The 20,920-nt window shown below is 41.5% G+C and overlaps 1 protein-coding gene across 4 annotated transcripts; it reads right to left on the bottom strand.

Moving 5' to 3' along the window:
- Positions 1-1,324: 1,324 nt before the first annotated feature.
- On the bottom strand, positions 1,325-20,827 carry rfx4 (regulatory factor X, 4). Of its 4 annotated transcripts, none has more exons than XM_077596624.1 (21): positions 20,206-20,827; positions 19,051-19,226; positions 18,910-18,972; positions 17,371-17,551; positions 11,675-11,761; positions 11,541-11,601; positions 11,267-11,390; positions 10,138-10,199; positions 9,267-9,480; positions 8,643-8,720; positions 7,963-8,126; positions 7,776-7,876; positions 7,527-7,585; positions 7,274-7,418; positions 6,608-6,702; positions 6,122-6,239; positions 5,056-5,175; positions 4,307-4,462; positions 3,996-4,200; positions 3,794-3,932; positions 1,325-2,223 (listed from the first exon to the last, which is right to left on the bottom strand). In XM_077596624.1, the coding sequence occupies exons 1-21, from the start codon at positions 20,258-20,260 to the stop codon at positions 1,945-1,947; spliced, it is 2,682 nt and encodes an 893-aa protein (XP_077452750.1). In that variant the 5' UTR covers positions 20,261-20,827; the 3' UTR covers positions 1,325-1,944. The 4 variants fall into 4 exon arrangements, with proteins under 4 accessions (XP_077452750.1, XP_077452751.1, XP_077452753.1 ...); XM_077596625.1 differs by having other exon boundaries at positions 3,794-3,926; XM_077596627.1 differs by having other exon boundaries at positions 3,996-4,161.
- Positions 20,828-20,920: the final 93 nt, after the last annotated feature.

Here is a 20,920-nt window from a genome sequence, read left to right as displayed (position 1 = left end):
AATACAATATCTGAGTAGGGAAATTAAAAAAAAAACATTTATACAATTATGTGGGGGAAAATCTTGAATTTTGTTTTAAAAACTCATTTCATTTTGCAAAATAAATAAATGTGGCAAAATTAAATTAAAGACATATTAGGGGTGGGATTTTTAAACAATATCCTAATTAATTAGAGGGTTTTCATTTTTGAATCTTGATTAATCGCATGGCAATATTTGCTTTTTGAAAATGATTTTAGTCCCCAGTAGCAGCCTGGTAATTCAATAGAAAACAGTAAAAAAAAAATACCATTAATCAATTAACAGCAGTCTTAAAAATTCACCCTTGCATTCAAGTGTAACTTGAAGATAGATCCGGATTCAAGCTTGATTGTGGTATTATCGCATCATGCATGATTGCTGTTATCTCTACAACAGATAGTAGTAGTAGTCGTTGATATTCAGAATTGGGTTTAGCAGATTCCACCAATCCAGGGTGGCCTTCTTTCATGTAGTTGCATTCAAAGCCTTGGATTTCTTAACACCGCACACATAACGACACAGAGGATCAATGTTCCAATAACTACAGACCTCAGTGAGGGGTCAGGGGTCGAAAGGTTATGGGACTGAGATGCAGTGACCTCCATCTCAGTAGGACATTCATTTTCTGGAGAAATCATTGTCTTTTTGCAGCCTGGCCCAACCCCCGAGCAGTTTGGTCACTTTGGATTCACGACAAGGAGTGAAGATTGTGAAATGTTGTTTCTAACATTTATCACTTACTGTCCCCCATTTGTATTTGCATAAATTAATTGTGGATGTATGGCTGCCTGTAGGTTCTGATGTAGCCAGTAAAGGAAGCTGGGTGGTCGTAGTCCATTTTCAACTAGTTTTTGAACTCTTCCATAATGTTTTTTACACATTCAAAACAATACTTCTTAATAAATTAAACCAAATTGTACAAGGTAATAATTTAAACTATATTAATTTTACAAATGCAATACATAAAGACATGCTCTAGTTATTTGTATTTTTTTTCCTAATATCTATTTATACATTTATATTTAAAAAGTGCAACATAAACTAAAAATATAACATAATAAAAAAATATTTTAATCTTTTTAATAAACACTAGAAAAACTCTCAAATTACTATTCACTATTTCAACCAGTATGTAAATAATTTTCCTTTGAATTTGCAAATATTAATAATAATAATAACTAAAATGAAATAAATAATTACCATCATTCTGATGTGGTATCACAATCACAAAAATTAATTGCTTTGGATTCGTGGGGAAAAAATATTGCTTAAAAAAAAACAAGACAAAAGGGAGTCAGCAGTATAACATAATGAAATCCTTTATGTGGCAACATTCTCCCTTTCAACTGCGACATTCACCACAGATCATTTTCCAGTGCTTGCATTGACAATGTTACTGTACACTTTCATAATTTGCTTTCTTCTTTTTATTTGTGTTATTTTTAATAAATACCCATAGGGTAATAGGTCCTCAGTAGCGATTGAGTGCATTAAAAAAACACACAACCCAATGTTAATGTACTAATCCTCTTACAAAACAGAACAACCGAGTACCATAGAAAGCAAAAGATACACCATGTTACATAGTTACAGAAAATACATAGCATATATATAGATTTTCTCACACAAAAAGCCACAGAATACACACTTTTTTTTTTAGCTCCAGGCGTGGATCACAGGAAGTCCTGTGACGTTTTAGGCTCGTTTTTTGGGAGACGGTTAAGGCAGTGCTGCTGTGCGTGCGCCCGAGAGCTCGGCGCGGGCCTTTCCTATCGTTTCGGGCGCGGCCGGCTAACTGGCGGAGGCGGACATTCCTGAAAACAAAGGCACAGCTTGGCGGCAGCGTTGCCCGATTTTGCAGAAGGCTCGTCCTCGCACCTTGAGAGCGACCGACGACGTACAGTTCAAAGTGTTCCCGGGGGGCTACTTGGCCCAACCGGTGGCGGCGGCGGCCTCGCCGTTGATGTAGGCGAAGCCGGGAAAATGTTGCGAGTGCTCGTACTCGGAGTTTCTGCGCGGCACCAGAGGCGAGTACACGTCGGCCGACGCGGCGTAGCGGGACGAATGCATAGGCGGGCTGGCGTAGCAGCCGTTGACCGAGGACATGTCGGGCCAGCGGGGGGCCACGGGCGCCGGGTGGAGTCGGGGGTTGGCGCTCATCAGGCACGGATCCATGCGTGACATCTGACCGTTGAACTGGTACTGCGAGAGTATTGACAAAAAACGTCAGAACGGGATTTCTTTCATTGTCCGCCAAATTTAGGCCTTTCCTGACAAACCCAGTCACTTTAAATGGGACGTCTATTGCCGCCAATGTTTAACATAAGTAGCAGTTTGTCTTAAACGGCAGTAAGTTATAGCGCGTCTTGCCGTTGCCATGGTGAAAGATGCCAAACAGCGCACACCCCATTTCCACAAAGTCCCAACAAAGCGACCGCTTTGTGCCCGATTTAAGCCCATCGCGTGGTGCTAAAGAGGAACTAAGTGTTCACGTTAACGTATAAACAACACAGTCGGCTCCATTATGAGCGCTCGGAAAAAGACGGTCACTGCGGGGGAAGTCAAAGGGCAGAGCAGGGGGGTCTGCCAGCTGTAAAGAAACCAGTGAAAATAACAATATTTTAGTGATACGACTTTGACAGTTGTTTCCGCTTTGGGAGAGATACAAATTGTGACACGTCATTTCCTTATTCTTTGTGACCGCAACAACTTTTGGCAGCAGCAAGCAATGAACAGAGGGAAAAAATGGCGAGGGAAGCAAAATCTGGGAGCTGCTGTTATGGCGCTTTGTATATTTTATTACTTTAGGTCAAATGTAACTCAATGTGGGGAAGTGTGCGCAAGGCAGATTTTTTGGATTATAAAACGCACCTGACGATAAGATGCACCCACTAAAACAAGTGTGTCAGACTCGGGTTGGTTCGCGGGCCGCTTTAACGTGAACTTGATTTCACGTGGGCCGGACCATTTTAGATATAATATTTAGGTTTTTTTTTTTTATAAATGGATTAAAAGAACTGGATTAAAAGCCCTGAATATTCAGTTTTTATAGATCTAAAACAATGTTTATTTTAGCTTTTTTAAATATATTTTTAGATTTTACAAAATGATTTTTGAACTAAAAACACAGAAAAAAATGATTAAAAAAATTACAATTATTGATTTAAAAGGGGGAAAATAAGGAAATTTAATATACATCTATACTCTTCATTTTAATTTGATCCTAAAACAGAAAGTCGGCACTCATGATTTACTTTCCCAGGCCACACAAAATGATGCGGCGGGCCAGATTTGGCCCCCGGGCCGCCACTTTGACACATGCACTAAAATTTTACAAAACTGGATTTGTCCATGTATTGCAGGGGTGGGCAAACTATTCCACAAAGGGCCGCAGTGGGTGTGAGTTTTCATTCCAACCCATAAAGAGGACACCTTTTCACCAATCTGGTGTCCTACAAGTGCAATTAGTGGATTGCAGTCAGGTGCTTCTTGTTTTCTGCACAAATCTCATTGGCCAAAGCATCTGTGCTGTATCAGTTGGAACAAAAACCTGCACCCCAGCGGCCCTCGAGGACCGGTTTGCCCACCCCTGATGTATAGGATTTACTGAAATATAAGCAGCAGGGTTCAAAGTTTGAAAAAGTAGTGGTACATAGCGTGAAAATTATGATAATATTGTATTAAATCGATCGAAGCTTCAAGCTATGAAAGTTGAATGATTGACACCCTACATATTTATATCTGAAAGCAACTCAAGAGTGTTCAAACGGACCTGCGCGGACGAGCGGTGGTAGGCAGAGTAGTGCAGCGGTGGCGGAATGGCGCCATCGTGGCCAAGGCCCGGGTATTGGCTCTGGATGGCGTGAGGATGCTGGTTGGCGTAGCTGCCGTAGTTGTAGCTGCCGCTGTATCTGAAAATACCATTCTTAAGTTGAGTCTGAACGCAAAAAGAATTGAAGCGTGTGACAACTTACCCGTGCTCCTCTCTGTGGCCGTAAACAGGCAGACGATGGGCGGAGGAGGAGGAAGAGGAGGAGGAGGGCGGTGGCGGCGGCGGTGGGGGTGGCGTCGTGCCGGCGTTGCTCCTCATGCAGGACGGCTGCAGACTGGCGTCCGGCGCGGAACCGCCCGCTGTTGTCACTGTGTACGTAAGGGACCACGTATATGACTGAACGGAGCCTGCCGGAGACATACACACAGGCGGCAAAAGTACTCACTAAAGTACTCACACTCTGTGGCGAATTAACAAGTAGGGATTCAACAGAGAAAAAAAATCCATTTGTACCTGTGCTGGGCGGGTACTCGGGCGAGGCCTCGGTCTCGGCCACGGGCGAGCCCGACGACACGGCGCCCGAGTGGACGGAGCGGGCGGGTGAAAAGGAGTCCGGGGACGGTGACGAAGTGGCGGTTATTTCCGTCAGCGTGAACTCCTCTTCTCGCTCTGTGGGTGGTGACGACAACGTTGAAGTTACAGCACTGTGATACTGCGTTATTTTTCGAAATGACATTTTTCTTTAGAAATTCATTCAAAATGGCCGCAAATCAATTGAATGTGAGCAACCGGAAGGAAAAATATGCCACTGAAATTTCTCCACAAACGAGAAAAGGCCGTTTGTGGAGAAATTTCAGTGGCATATTTTGCCTTCCGGTTGCTCACTTTATGTACATTTTCGTTCACTTTGAATTGATTTGTGGCCATTTCTAAAGAAAAATGTTATTTCGAAAAATAATGATAAAACTAATTTTAAAATGCATGGATAAAAAACTACAAATATTAGATGGGGGTAAAGCAAAATATAAAAAGTAAAAATGGTAACGAAAAATCAACGGAAAAAGAAAGAATATAAGGAGAACATCTTTTAGTTGGAAATAATAGTAATAGCATTTTAATTTGCCCTTTTTTACTGCTGATGTTTGGCAAATTTTGCAACACAAAGCATTAGGGGGAAAAATGACGAAAAGGACAGCTTTGTTTGTAAATCAAGGTGACACTTGACATGACCTTTTGAGCGTTTGCGTCATGATCATCCTCACCTGTGCCGCCCTCCCCCTTCATGGCCCTCATGAGGTCGTTGGCCCTCTCCTGGCAATGCAGCGACTCCAGCAGGTACAGGACGTAATCGTCAAACATGAGGTGAATCAGGTGGAAAGAGCCTGTGCGACAAGCACGCATCATTACCGCCACGGAAAAAGCCAAATACTGCGCAAGTACTTTGTCAAATCCCTACAAAACGTTTCGGAAATGAGCCAATCATTTGGAACATAGCCCTGCTTTTTCCACGATCCGGGTCAGTGCCGAAAATAGGTCCCGCTGACCTCTCCGGGTGTCAGTGGGTGTCCCGTGTGTGAGCCCCTCAATTGTGGCATTGTGCGCGTGTGAGCGCATGATAAACACTAGCTGGCTATTCATGGCCGTCGGGTGCAATCCCAAGTTGTCATAAAATGGAAAAGACGGGCAAACACTTTGGAGAAGGGGTGGCGTTGGGGGGGGTTCACTTTTGTTAATTAGCTGTTTGTGCACATAAAGCTGCTTTACGGAAACACGGCGGCCAGCTGTGTCTTTGATATTCAAGCGCCGAGCGAAGGACAACGGCCGGGGAACGAGAGGTCACTTTCCCTTTTCCTTTTACGGCGCCTCAATTAACCGTGCCACGCCCACTTCACCTGCACACCAATTGGTTGGGCATCCACATCGCTCGTGCTCATATTTTGTTTTGGTACTACACTGACCAATTTATTACGGGACAAGTGATTCTTTTGGTATTTTATAAAATAAACAATAAAAAAGCTTAACAAAGACCTGCAATCCACAAATGTGGACCTAACGTTTTGGCTCATGTAGGCCAGAATATTAACATTTTAGTTCATGTGGCCTCCAAATGCAGCCAACCTAATCAATATTGTATGTTTTTTTTAATGACAATCTTCATAAAAACAAAAAAGCTCATTTGAAATAGAAAACAATTTTTGGTTTTGTCCACTTTTCCCTTTCACTCCCTGCATTCGAAAGCAATCCTTTCTCCTTACTGTGCTTTGGACTTTTGCCACTTCTGCTCATGGTTAAGGGAGCACTGAATCAGCAAAAGTAGCGTCCGCTCACCAAAGCTAGGGGCGCTGTGGAGCGTCATATCCCGAATGACTCTGGTCCCGAAGCAAGACCACATCAACAGGAACTGTTGGGCCACCTTCTTCAGGCAGCCGGGCCTCTTTCCCGACGCCTAGAAGGAGAAGGAGAGCATTTCCATGAGAATAGCCCGAGGGTCAGGATATTAACCCCTCGGCCTATGTTTGGGGCTTAAACCTCCGAGACCAGAAAACATGTCAACAAGTCAACTATTTAATTTGCCTCCGGGGACACGCCCCCCTATTGAACCATTGTCCGTCCGGGCCGAGGCGTTGCCGGGACGACGGCGTTTTACAAGGCCACATCGGGCGTATAATGGCCGCAAATGGGAAGCTCGTGGGCATCATTTACGGGGACGATTGCTGTGCGAGCTGCAGGTGTCTTTTCACTGGCACAGAAGCTTTTTTTCTCACATTAAGTGCAGAAAATACGGTTAAAATAAAATTCTCAAGGCGGTCTTACCTTGACCACGCAACGGTCCACCATGGAGTCGAGCCATTCGATGTAGGCTTCGATGGGAGACTGCTCCTCCAGGAGACGATCAAACTCCTGGTATACTGAAACAGAAGCAGTCCCTTTGCGTTTTTAACGCAGTATTTGCTCAGAGTGGCCGAATTTGTACACGGAAAATGCTAATGCTGCGATCAGGGTTCAAATTGACTCAGTGGCGGTCCATGCATTTTCTCGTAGCGCCTTCAACGAATCAATCCAACCCTCAAAAAATATTTTATGGCTATAAAACCTCGACTGCAGCTACAGCTGCGACACATAAAAAATAATCAATAAATCAATGCAGAAAAATTGGGTAAAATCCACTTCCTAGCAGCATTTAATGATTAAATACAAATACTGGAGCTTTTCAGACATTACAACCCGGCCAGAGGGGTGATTTTCCCGGGAAAAGACAGCGATGAATGTCAATGGTGTACCGGCAAACATTGCCCGGAAATGGGGTAAAATCCAACCGAAAATAGCATTTATTGATTAAATACAAATACTGGAGCTTTTTAGACATCAGAACCAGGCCCGGAGTATTGATGGACAAAATATAATATATGATTCAGATATTTCTTAGGCCAGTAGAGAAGGCCTTGAAGGCCCTGACGGCCCGCCACTGAATGAACTTACGGTGTATAATAAGCAGCCGCTGGTCCTCCTGCGAGTCCTCCATGGTGTACAGTGTTTGCTTAGTGATGCTGTTCAGGTCCACGTTCCTCCAGTCCTCCAACATTTGGAAGGTGATGTCGGTGCTATTTATCACGGTGCGTGATGCCTGTGGAAGGCCACACAAACACCAACGGTGTTAGCGCATATTCTTATCTGGGAGGCCGCGTTTGCTCATAAGGATTTTATTAAAAAACTCTCGGGGCGCAGTCTGTACCTGACACAGATGGTTCAGGGAGGTTTGCCGCTTCAGGATTTGCGAGAATCTCCTGGACACTAGAGAAGATTACAGGAAGATAAACAAGGGGGGACATGTTTCCACTCATATCTTGCTTTTTGAAAACAACAAGTCAATACATTTCTGTTGCTCAGATTGTCACAGGTGCATGTAAATGTATCCAGTGCCGCTGCAGTAGCCACCACTGTAAACCATATTATTTACAAGCTAAATATCGAAGCCCCTTACGCTCAAATTTGATGTTCCTCAGGTTCTCCGGGAGATCGTGCAGTGCGATTTTAAGCCACTCTTCTAATTGCTTGGCAAATTTGCGTATAACTTGCGTCAAACTGTGAAGCGAAGAAAAGAAAAACTGATTTCAAAAGTAATGGAAAATTTCAATAAATAGACCATGCAGTGGTAGTCTCCTGCTCACCTGTCAGGGAGGGCTTGTAGGACGGTGGGCATGAGGACCCCGGATATGGCCTTGTACAGGATGGTGTCGCACACTCCTACGATGTTGACCACGGTGGGCGAGCTGAGCACGGGCAGCATGTGGGGTGGCATGCCTTGCCAGAAGTGCAACAGGAAGCTTTGGACCTACAGCAATGACAGATGGAGAAATTAGAGTAAGTCATGGTCTATCTAAGTCGCCATTTTGCAGGAGGTTTTGACACAACGCCGCTGTACTGTCTGTCTAGTTACTATGTATAGAAAGTCATAGGTTTGGTCACTCTCGAGTGTTGACGTTAAAATTTACAGGTGAATTCTTTTCGGTTTTAAATATGAAACGCCGTTTTTCATTTTAGATGTATTGCGAAATTTCTTTTCTGACCTCTATGACCTTTGTCCTCAAAATTTAGCCTCTTCCATCCTGTAAGATTGATATGTAATACTACGAGCCTGTTCCAGTTCAAAAGGATTGGACATCTATCGCTGTCAAAGGTACTGAAACATAATCACATATTAAACATAGTTCTACTCAAAGAAAAGTCGAATCACCAAACAAGTCTTAAAAGTGGAGCCTAAAGTTTGACTGAGTCAAGTCTGGAATCAAGTGGAATCGACCCCCCCTCACCCCCAGACCGCCTGAAAAAGCTCAAAACAAAGCCTCGCCTCGTCAAAGTTGGCCCGGATGACTGTGTCCAGTATCCTCTGGCAGTGCGTTCTGTACATCATGATGAAGGTTGACACCTGTGGGCGACAAGCGCAGTATTGATCGATTGAGGGGGGCGCACGGAAATGCGCCAGCAAAACAAGGAGATAAATCCCACGCTGAGCATGGGAACGGGCGAATTGGCGTTACGGCACAGTAGCTATAAAGCAGGCTTTAAAGATCAGCAAAACATTTCAAATCACGCTCCCCCCCATGTGTGTAAAAAGGCGGACAGCTAGTGCTTGGCCTTTGTCCACGTCGAGATCTTATTATCTCCCCCAAAAGATTAAGAGTTAGTGAGGAACCAAGGTGTAAATCCTTCGGGTCTTTCTCTAGAGCCTGAGCCAGAGGCAGTGGGTGGGGGTCCCTATCGTTAAGGAGCAGAGGTGGAAAAAGTACAACAAAAAGTGACATAAGTACAAAATAGTTGTCACTTGCTGTCATCATAGTTGAATGACTTATAAATCATCAGATACTTGAACAAGCAAATTTGGTATAACGACAAAGTACTCAAACTTGGCTGTTCTGCATCATTGATAGAATGGACTTTTTTTTTTAAAAAGGGGGAGAGATGTGTGTTTTACCCTCTCTTCTGGCAAGTTGGCTGGCAAATGGAGGTCTTTGACATTTGGAAACTCTGGCAGGAGCGTCCCCAGTTTGGAGCGCGGTGAATACGCTACTGTCTGCTTGGTCACCTCCTTCTTGCCCGCCTCGTTCACCCACGCCGCGCCCTTCTTGGAGTACATAACGTCATAGTACTGCGACGTCTCCTTCACCGCGATGCCGTAGTAGTGGTACCTGCACACAGTTACGGCACACTTATTATTATTTATTTACGTACAATATACACACATGAATATGTAGATATGTATATAGAGCTGCTACAATGTTAGGAAACTTCATTCATTCATTAACCTTGGAGATTCAGCAGTATTTCGCCCATATCAGCATTAGGGTTTATGAACATTGGATTGGATTGGATAACTTTATTCATCCCGTATTCGGGAAATTTCGTTGTCACAGTAGTCACATATTTCAATTACTAATAAATTTAAATTTGCTTTAACAGAGTATTTATAAATAGACAATATTCTTGTCCCAAAAATATCTGCTTTTAGAAAGAAAATAGTTATCATTTTGTTTTTATAACAGGTAAAAAAAATTATGACTATTGCAATAATATATTGGCTTACTAGACATCAAATCGGACTGAGAAAAAAGTGCAAACATCTTTATTAAATTATATGGTTTCAACCATATGGAGTTCAGTTACGAATGTACTTTTGTTGGATTCATTAAATATGTTTCAGGGATTTTTTAAGTTAGTAAACCCCAAAATTATAGGAAATGAATGAAAAATAAATGTATAAGATTATGGAAATATAACTAGGTGAATGTCTGTTTTGTATCTACATGGCCATTAAAAATAAAGTCACAAAATGTCAAGCAACTTACTTGGACTGCCCTCTTGTGCCGAGGCGTCGGGTGGTTAGTGCTGGAAACTGCTGCCGGATGATCTATTCAAAGTCAAAAAATACAAATACACTTTTAAAGATGCCTGATGTGCACTTTCACATACTGTACAGCAATTTTAAACGGCAACGGCAACATTCTCTCGCCCTCTCAGCGGAGCGATATAAATGCTAAGTTTGCCACTATCCCCCCTCTTTTTTGTGGCCGTCTCCAAGGGTCGGGCCGCGGGTGGAGGAACTTTAGCAAACAGTGTCGCTCTCCATTGTGTAGCGTGAAAACAGAGGCCAAGCTGTGAACTTTCTGTCAGGCCCCCCGCTTGATAAATGAGTAGACAGGGGAGGCAGTGCAGGGCCCACTCTCTCCTCTCCTCTTCTCTCCCTCTTTTTTTTGTCCCGAATCAATGAAGCCTTCCTAAAGGACACCCCACACCGCTCCAGCCACTGATCTAACATTCCGCAACATCTCACCCTTCCAAATTTCCTTTAATTACACATTAATCCCAGCCCCTTCTCTTTTTCAATATCTTCCGACAGGAGGGGAAAAGCGGGAGGGGAGGGCTGCTGGTTTTGGGGGGGGGACCAAGGCCGGCTGGCTTTGTCAGGCCTGTGAGAACGGAGCGGAGTCGCTCATCTTGTCGGCGGGATGGAAGTCTGCCGCCGGAGGCCTCACACTGAGACCCGGCTCAAGCTGCTTGGCCGGCCGGATTCATTTTGCGTTAAAAAAAACCCAATAAAGCGGCAAAACTCGGAGGACGACGTCTTACATTTTGGGGAGGGACTGGAGATAAACCCACGGGGAGGATTTTTCCACCTGTCATTTTGCACATTTTCCACTGAGAATGGGAAGTATATGGATGTCAATATTGAAAGATTGTCTAACCTTAAAATGAGCTTTTTTAAGCATTTGTAATAGTGTATAGTATGTCTAAAATATGTTGACCTTAACAGATGTTTTGATTTAAGTCAGTGTCACTGCCATTGATACGTGTCAAATGTCTTTGGCTTGAGATATAAGCACTAGTGGCAGTAAATGTAAAGCCTAAAATAAAAAGGATGATAGCTTTTATATTGAAAACAATCATGTCTTAACCCCTTTTTCTGTGAACGGTTACCTTCCCAAAGCTGGCAGCGTTGACGGGTTGCGTGTCGTGCTTCTCGCTGAAGTCCAGGTAGTGCATGTAGAGGGCGCTTCTTGGGATGCACACACCTTCTGCGATCTCATAGTTCTCCTCCAGCCTAGACCACACAATCAAGTTAGAATCGGGGTTACAGCTACACTGTGCTAGCGTCCTCTGCGATACAATAGATCAAGTCAAATTTAAAGCAAGTCAAAAAGAAAATACAGATACTTGACATTACTAGAGTACTTGCTTCAAATAGTATTACCATTCCAGAGTGGCAGGTGTCGAATGCGGTTTGGAGGCCCTGTTATTTTCCTTCTCTTCATCTGAGAGGAGAACAAAAATGTTTTATTTCTTGCCTTTCAGTCACAGTGTGACATTGTTTATAACGTGACTCACGCTCGTCGGTGGTCATGTTGCCCAGGGACATGTGGCTGGAATAACGTTTGCTCTCGCTCTCATTGAGGCAGCGCTCAATCCAGCTTTCTGTGGATACACAAACCGAACGTTAACTAGAAGACTTGAACATTACGAAAGTATACAAACAGACACAATGTAAAACGAGATGAACCGACATGTGCCAAGTTTGCAATGTTTGAAAACATCTACATGAGTTTTTAGAGCACAGAATACAATGTATTTATTCTAATTGAACATTGGTTGAATTAAAATATATATATAAAAAAAAGACTTCATGGACACTTTCATACACATGCTGAGGAGTGTAAGTGAAAGTCTCTATAGTCACTTCATCTCACTATAATGAATCCAAGTACAAATGTGGAGATTAGTGGCGCACAATGTGAATCATACAATACGTCCCCTCCATGTAGTGGGATTTTCTAACATGCTGTAGGACATACTGTAAAATTCTCAGTCTTGTAGACTTTTAAACAGAATTCAAACTATACAATTCATATTCTCCGACTAGTGGTACACAAACAGCTTCAGCTGAATTTTAGAATAATGAATGTCTTCTCTTATATAAAGCCCACCCGTAAAACAAGGAAAATATATTCTAGCCTTCATAAAATCTGACACTTTCTGAAAAATATGTTAATATCAATGAACAAAAAATGTTCACAAACAGTAACTGACTGGCATGGTAATGTGCGTAATCAGTTGTGTATACATAAATATACTAGATTGAATGTTCAGATTATTTCATAGAAAGCCTGAATATAAAGAAAAGAAAACTGATAGAAATATACAAAAACTAAATCATGTTATGTATGTATATTTTAGGGCCCGATTTTTCATCGGGTATGTATTAGCGGGCCTTCACTTGGCTGTGGAATAAATGCACAAATGGCTAGCCATGGCCACGGCTCTATTTGAGGGGCTTTTTCATCCACACGGCAGGAATCCGGCCAGCTTTGTCCCACCAACCCACCCACCACCGGGACCCCATTACCCCCGCCCCCGGGAGAAGATGACGACGGAGAACCTCGGCTTAAAAGAGCTTGTGCACGTTTAGTAAGGAGGCCATTGTGCCTGTTTTCATTTCAAGCTCAACTACTGTGCGTGTGCGTGCGTGTGTGCGTGTGTGTGGGTGTGCGTGTGTGTGCATGTGTGCTTCTGACTGGGAGGCTCAGTATTGGAATTTCCTAAAACGAACATGGATAAAATTAAGTAATCAGCCTAGAAAGACTTTGCTGGGTGTTTATTAGGAGAACATTAGCATTTTAATGACAGCCCGCTCAAGGCAAACTAAGCACCTGCTTTGTGCACTGCAAGAACAATGAATGATGAATACAGCTTGGAGCACTTTATGATTATTATTTACAGTAATAGTGTTGAAGAAGTCAAATGTTTGGAGATTGCAGATTTTTCTTTTGTTTTTAAGACCGGACTATTCAACTCCAACTGATTAATGGGTTTAATTCGTACCATGACATCACTTGAAACTTGAAATATCGCAAATCCCGTTCTCCCAATAAAATTAATAGACATGCCATTAAGCCCTTGATATCTTAATTTGTCTTTAGCATATACACCGCCTCACAGTTCTGAGATTGAGGGTACTCCGGTTTCCTCCCGCATCCCTAAAACATGCATGGTAGCCTGGTTGAATATTCTAAATGGTCTCCAAGTGTAAATGGTTGTCTGTCTTCTTGTACCCTTCAATAGGCTGGCAACCAATTCACGGTGTACCCGCCTGCTACCCGTAGTTGGCTGGGATAAGCTCCAACACCCCCAGCGACCCTTGTGAGGATAAGCTGTACGGAAAATGAAAAAATGAACAGTGTATTGTACATATGCACATACATTGCATGAATGAAAAAGATTATAAGTGTGTAAGAATTGTTTTGATGTCTGTCTACATGTGTTGCTGCACCATGCGTCTTGATTGAATGCTATTGGAATGTTATCTATCTCAACTGTAGTGCTCTCTTGATGTATTACAGCTGCAATAAGTTTATAGTTGGTGTATCAATAAACAATACTTTCAGAAACACAAGGCCCTTTAAATGTAGTTTTGTTAAAAGTCCACAAGGATGCATGGACTAACTCTGCATTTTAATGAGTTACAAGGCAATGAGCGGCAAGGGAAAAAAAGTCTCCTTTTCTAGCATGCCAACATTGATGGGATGTGACAAGCACAGCGGCTGTTGTTGGGACACAGCATTGGAAGGAAAGGGGGGCGGGGGGTCCACACATTTTTAAATGTTTGGGGGAGCAAGAGTATATGATGATGGAAGCACGCACGAGTGTCCCAGCAGGGGACAAAAACACAACTAATTTCATAATTGTGACCATAATTGTGACCATTATTGTTACTGGTCCCAGTATCGTGGTACAATGAACACCCCCCCTCCCCCCCTGTTTATTGTGGGGACTACGTTCCAGACCCTTTGGAATAGGTGGAGAAACAACAATACATACACTACTAACCAGGGAACACAGAAAACCTTTCTTTTCATTGTTTTGCGCTTTATAGACTAAAAGCAAATTGAGACTAAAATACCATCTTTTCTGGACTATAAGCTCCACCTGAATATAAACCGCACCCACTCGATTTTAGGAGAAAACTGCAGCATAAATATCCATATTAGCTTTACTGAACCACAAGTCTTCAAAATTGGTGGAAAAAGTAGGCGCAATACATTTTTTAAGTATTCCTATTTTAGTACCTGTTTTCATACATTGGGGGACAATCAATACAATCACTTTGTAGAAATAAAAATACACTTTTCTCCAAATAAGAGGCAAAGATGTTTATCGTAAAGCCAACACAGCTAAGACATTAACATTCAACTTTGCATACTTAATCAGAACCACATCATTTGGAACCAAACAGACCCTTAATGCAATTTTAATCGAAAAGAAATCCTATGCCGATTATTCTAACCCTTCAAACAACCGCCAAGCAACACGTGTTATGGGTTTTGGTTCTAAAAAAAATGTCCACTGAAATACCACGGAAAAAGCAAGCAAACACCTTTTAAGCAAGATATGTTTGTTTGATTGATTTGTTCAAATACTCCAGTACATAAGCAGGGAACTCATACTTCACTCTTTAGAAATTGGCCTCAAATGATTGAAACAACCACAGCTTGAAATCTAATTTCCCAACTTAACAGATGTTCACAGTCAAACTTCAAATGAAGGAATCAAATTTTTTCCACCTTGATTTTGATCTTTCAAAACCATTTCAAACTCAAGTCTCAAAAATTCTCAACCATCAACAAAATTCCACAACTTTTTAGCTTTAGCACTGCATATCAACACAGCATCTATGAACAAAAAATGCCTTCTGCCATTATTATTATAAAGACCAGAAGTAAAAACCAGCCACACATCGGTTACACTTGCACGATCCCGCCCAGGTAATATCAGGTTGTAGGCGGGGTCCATCCTTGACTGGTCGCTAGCCATTCACCAGCATTACCAACAAATGTTCTAATAAATATTTCATGCAAATATGCCTTCTTCTGAATTTGTATAAAAACTAGCTATACCACACTGTCTAATAATGTTCATCTTATGAGATGGGAAAGGGCCAATTTAGTAGATCCACATCCCAAAAAGAGTCAATACCAAAGCTAAATCAACCTCATCATCAAAATCAGAGTTTATCATTTAGAAACAAGAAGAAGAAAGAAAGCCAAAAGATAAGCGACACAATCTAAAAAAATATTCAACAATACAGCTATTTCAAAGCACCGGACAGGGAATCATTAGGAGGATTCTACCTCACTGATACTTTTTATTGTCCAGAAAAGTGAAAGAAATGTGTTCATAGCAAATGAGAGATGTAAAACAACCACAATGAGAATGGGACGTAACACGAGCGAACTTTGCGATACACAGGGGTGTTTTGCTCAAGTTTTGATTGACAGATCAAGCTCATTTATGGGTCAATTATTATACAAGTCATATTCTAACCCTTTCAATGTCCAAAATGCTGGGCTGAGTTATGAGTTCAACCTTTTGACGGGTGTTACTGAGGAATGAGCAATAGCCTTGCATTTGACTGATTTTAATAGCCTTCCTCGTCTTCATATTCTAAAACGACGTCACATAATTTCAAAGAAACGCTTGTTTTTCCATCTGAGCGACACAAAACACAAATTCAGGCCGCTAGCACTAAATTGGGATCTTCTTTCATTATTATTATATGATTTAAATTCATCTAATAACTAAGGAGGTTAAGGCGGGGGGTATAAAGTGAAAGCAGCTGAAGTGAAGCTAATTTCCCACACAGGCTTCATTTGCCTCGAGGGAAGATAAGTACGGGACGGGAATAATTGGATTAAAGTCGATCAACAAGTGGGATGGATGTTCACACGTTTGTGAACGCGGACTATGGACTAAGTGACCCGACACACACCTGCAAAATCACTCAATAACTTTGCCAAACTATGCCACTGGACTTTCATGACTAATTATAATGCTAGTGAAAGGGCGGATGATGTGTCAGGATTTTTTTTTCATGCGACTTAACACTAGAGTTTTGTCTATTATGTGACTTTAAATTTCAAAGTTTTCAAAACATTCCTCGGACTAGTTTACTTTTATTTGAGAACAATTGACTCAAGACACTGGAGTTCAGTCAGAAGATAGTTTTTCATACGATTATTATTCTTAATAGCCCTTCAAACTTCTCGCAAGACTTTTAAAGATTGTCAACATTTCTCATTGTACTATAATTGATCCTACTTTTAATTTTCCTCATAGATTTCAGCAGGATTCATCACATATTCTTAAGTTAAAAAAAATCAGATTTGTTTTCTACAGATAAGATAATGTTTGCAAATAATGCTATACATTTTTTTTTAAATCCTCCTAAAGGAGGGTGTTTTTTATCCGCTTACTGATGCATCTGCACATTTTAGCATACTTTTGACTGAATCACCACTTTGCATTTCCTTCCCAGAGAATTAGTTTGATCACTTATGTTACTTCATCTAAAATCCTATACAAATGGGGTTGTATGTTATTTTTAGGATCTTTTTTTTCAAAATAGAATTAAAAAAAAAAAAGGTTGAAATAGTATTGATTTTAAACTTCTCAAATATTTAACCAATCAGCTAAAAAAAAGCAACAGAAAATTCTAATCATGCGAAATAAAAATAAGATTCGCATTTTAACAAAGAAATATTTCATTACAAAGTTTTCCCCTACTAAAAAAAAACTATACATTGTATAAAAATGATTCAAATAATCACCTGTTTTTTTCTTTTCTAACTAAATTTCCTCCCATATTATAATAAATTTCCTTAACAGAATAACATGTAAAACAATATACTGTTATAAAAAGAACTAGGTACTCCAACGCGTTCTGTTAACTACAATCTGTTTCAACGAACTAAAAAAAACTATATATAGAACAAATACAACCACCTAAGCTGCAAAACTACTATTTCTACATCAAATATTATCTATAAAAAAACAACAACCTCAAAGTAGACAAAAGCCAAAGTCAAGGGGCCCAAACATGAAGGAATGAATAGGCAAAATTTGCACCAAGTTAGTACAACGCAGAAAAAAAAGCCAAAGGCCGGTTTTCCGCAGGGAAGGAAGGTCCCCCCAAAAAACCGAGAGGCCCGAGCCTCGTCGCGTCTGTCGCGGCTTCCGGGCTTGCCACTGACCTGTGGAATCCATGTCAGGCTCCTCCAGTAGCCCGCAGTGCATCCTCTTCCCATCCAAGCGCTCCCCCCAGTAGAAAACGGCGGCGACTTTTCCCACCTCCTCCTCCTCCACCTGCTCTCTATCCTCGCCCCGCTCGCCGTCTCCGCGACCACTGGCCGACGGAGGGGAGATGCTGAGGGTCTGAGTGGAGAAAAGAGAGAGAGAGAGTGTGGGTGGGTTGGTGGGTGGGTGTGGATCCGCGGGGTGGCGTTTTGGAGGGTCCTCCAGAAATCCAGTGGGGGCAAAGGCAGAGCCGTCAAAATGTTTGCTGATGTTTCATGGGAAAGGGGGCTGATTTTTATAGGAGCCCTGATGGGGACGTGTCATTGATAGGCTTGCGAGGCTGATGAATGGGCCCCGAGTCAGATGGGGATGTGGCAAGGCTCACTGGAAGTCTTTTGTGGACCTCTTTTGAATAAGAAAAGCTCCCCTCCCAAGGAAAAAAAGGAGGGCAAAAGGGGGGTAGTCCACCCATCCTCCATGATGGCATTTCATACGCTTTCACACCACACACAAGCGCACGGCCCGAACTTTTCCGACATTTCCTCGTAAGCAGAATCAATTTGAAGGAGTACGTGTTCAAATACATGGCAAGTGTTCCCCGCTAGTTGCATCCATTCAATTGATGGCATCATCGATCGTTTAAGCAATGATCCAATCAAATCAATCCAATTGCAAATGCTAAACATTGATGAAAATGGTTGCATTTTTGGATTTGCTGCTTTATTAACCCCACAAATTATGAGTTCCCCCCCAACCCTAATTTTTAAAAATTCCATTCAACCTGTGGCCCACGGGACAATATTTTGCAATTGCGGTATATTAGTGTTGTGTGTATTATGCGATGGGCAAAAAAAAATACATTAATAATTAAAAATTAAACAAATGAATACGTAAATTGAAGGATCCATTTTGAAGAAATTAATTATTTGCATAGTAATTCATGAAAACAAATTTGAAAACATGCTAATTAAAAACAGATATGAGATTACTTTAAAAGTAATACGCTAAAAAAGTTTTTTTTTAAAAGTGGGGCTTGTGTATTTTCTACTAGGAACTTATTCATTTTTATCAATTTCTTGTGACTTCCCATAGCTCTATACACACAAACTTTTCTGCTCTTTTCTTAAATATTGCTACACAAAAGTATACCGAGGCATTCGGCTAGATAAAGTCTGCGACGGTGCCGTAATACTGATTTCCTGTCCTTGGGTTTATCACCCCAACCTTATTTTGGTGCGCCTCCGACAAGTAGTGCATGGGGACGGTCACAAAAGGAGGGGAGGCCAAAGAGAAGAGAAAGTGAGTGAGGAAAAAGGGGGAGCGGGGGGTAAAAGTGTAAAGCCCCAGGCTGGTGGAGGCTCTGATGGAGTGCCTGAGAGAGCTGGAGAAGGGAAAGCTGTGATTAGAATATGAATGGAACCACAGGAGAGGAGGAGGAGAAGAAGAAGAAGAAGAAGAAGAAGAAGAGAAAGGCGGATTATGGCTGAATTACTCACCGCAACGTAGAGAAGAGGACTTGTTCGCCGGACTTTTTTTGGGAGGGGAAACTGCAATACACACTCGCACATAAGCAAATGTTAAGACGTAGTACAAAAACTGTGAGGAAAAAGAGGATGTCATTAATTGCTGCCAATTACCAAGGACAGGTGCATCCTTCCGCTTATCACAAGCGGATGTGCACGTCTTTTGTCCCATTGCTCGAGTCCCTGATTGTGTGGGTGTGTGGCATTCTTTGATGGGAGGAAATCATACAGCCAAAAAGGGATTTTGTCGACATGAATGGTGCCCCCCGTGCAAAGCAGGTTATGACATCCTGCAAGGAAAACAAACATGGCATCTTATTCATGGCGTCAACTCTCAAATGGGACCAGGGTTCTGTGTTATTAGTTAGAATAGAATAAATGTGATTTACAAAATTTGCTTCAAGTTCACTTGTTTTAATAGTGCAAGTGGAAAAGGAAAAACTAACTACTATAGCTTTATTCATGGAATATTTGATAACGAAAAGGTCTGGTAGATGGGACGATAATTTAAAAAAAAAAAAAATCTCAGCAAATGACCAATGGAATAAAACCTAAAACCATGGAATGATTACATCACAGTGGCATTGACCACATAGACGTCCAATCCGTCAGAAACAGAAGCGTTGCGTTTGAATGGATCCGATGTCAATTTGTGACAAACTCATTTAAATTCACAGCAGAAAGATGAGAAGACGGACGTCTATCATCACCAATAGCACTGAAAGAGTTAATGTTTGTGTTTGATATTCCATTCCATAAGACTTTAGCACTTATCAGAAGGCTTTGTTTGAAGGGTGTGCACCACAGACGGCATCTTTCAGATCCTTTCACTGATGTGTAATAGGGTTTTGATCAAGACTGATAGACGGCCACTTCAGAATAGTCCAATGTTTTGCTCGTAGCCATTATTGGCAGATTTTAGCCGTTATGGCTAATTACCCTGTTGCAAGATGGATGACATCAAAGCAGCAAGGCAGCAAATTCCTAATTCAAATACATTGTCAAATGTAAGATTTCATTGTACCCTGTAGATTTAAAACATCCAGTGACAGGTGAAGCAAAGCAGCCCCTGAATATAGAAGATAGAAGGGCTTCTTCCATGTTTCAAAGTTATGGACTGTGTATTTTATGTGACTGCGGTGGGTGTAACATTTGCGTAAATCATAATTTTGTTCAATGTTTCTACTTGCATCAATGAATTGGCATTTTATTTCTAATTTCCTACCAGTAACAATACAATTCAAAGTTTTCACACATTTTTTTCCATACCTAAAGCCATGAACACGCCACAATTTCTTCTTACAAGGTGAGCCGAGCCATCCATTAGTTTAGCAAGTCCATTGCCTATTGAAAAACTCACCAATTTGACATTAAAATGACCTGCCCCTAAATATTAGATATATCAATCAATGCTGCAACCTAAAACTATCCAGTGTAAACACAAGGCACACAATAGCATTCATATTTTTACTGAAATATAAAAGATATCCGATTGATTATCTACTCATACTTGTGACTTGTGGTTTTGACTTATACCACCTCTATATATTAAGTAATGAACATTGATAATAAATGAATGAATATTAATACTGGAACGAGTGTTTTGCTATTTTCAATTGTCTTGCCTGCATTACTCACATACAGCGGTTAGGTGGAGCCAAATGGCTAAATATTGAGGAGAGATAGGGAGATCTGGAGGCCGATTATTGGTATTACTGCGGCATATGGAATCCTATCAACATTACAACTCACTTCAAATTGGGCGCCATCTGCTGGGAAAAAAAGAATATTGCTGGAACAGCTCTATTTACGGCATTAATGGCATATACACATGGAAAGAAATGTCAATAGAAAGTTTGACATCATTTTGCTGATATAGATCATCATATCGTACAGCACCGTATAAAACACAAAAATGATTGCATTAAATAACACCCTATAGTCCAGGCACGACGAAAGGGCTGTTCTTAAAGTTATGGGACTG

The sequence above is a fragment of the Stigmatopora argus genome, chromosome 3, assembly GCF_051989625.1.
Source record: "Stigmatopora argus isolate UIUO_Sarg chromosome 3, RoL_Sarg_1.0, whole genome shotgun sequence".
NCBI classification, from domain to species: Eukaryota; Metazoa; Chordata; class Actinopteri; order Syngnathiformes; family Syngnathidae; genus Stigmatopora; species Stigmatopora argus.
The sequence above is the reverse complement of the archived record's forward strand: the minus strand, read 5'-3'. Positions and strand labels throughout refer to the sequence as shown.

Bases quoted from the DNA above. Each gene is read 5' to 3' on its own strand.
- rfx4 (XM_077596624.1), bottom strand. From the start codon at position 20,260: ATGGATGGCTCGGCTCACCTTGTAAGAAGAAATTGTGGCGTGTTCATG. The intron at 7,419-7,526 runs GTACAGACTGCG...GGCCTTCCACAG, and splicing joins CCCTGAACCATCTGTGTCAG to GCATCACGCACCGTGATAAA. The intron at 3,933-3,995 runs GTAAGTTGTCAC...TGGTATTTTCAG, and splicing joins GGCCACAGAGAGGAGCACGG to ATACAGCGGCAGCTACAACT.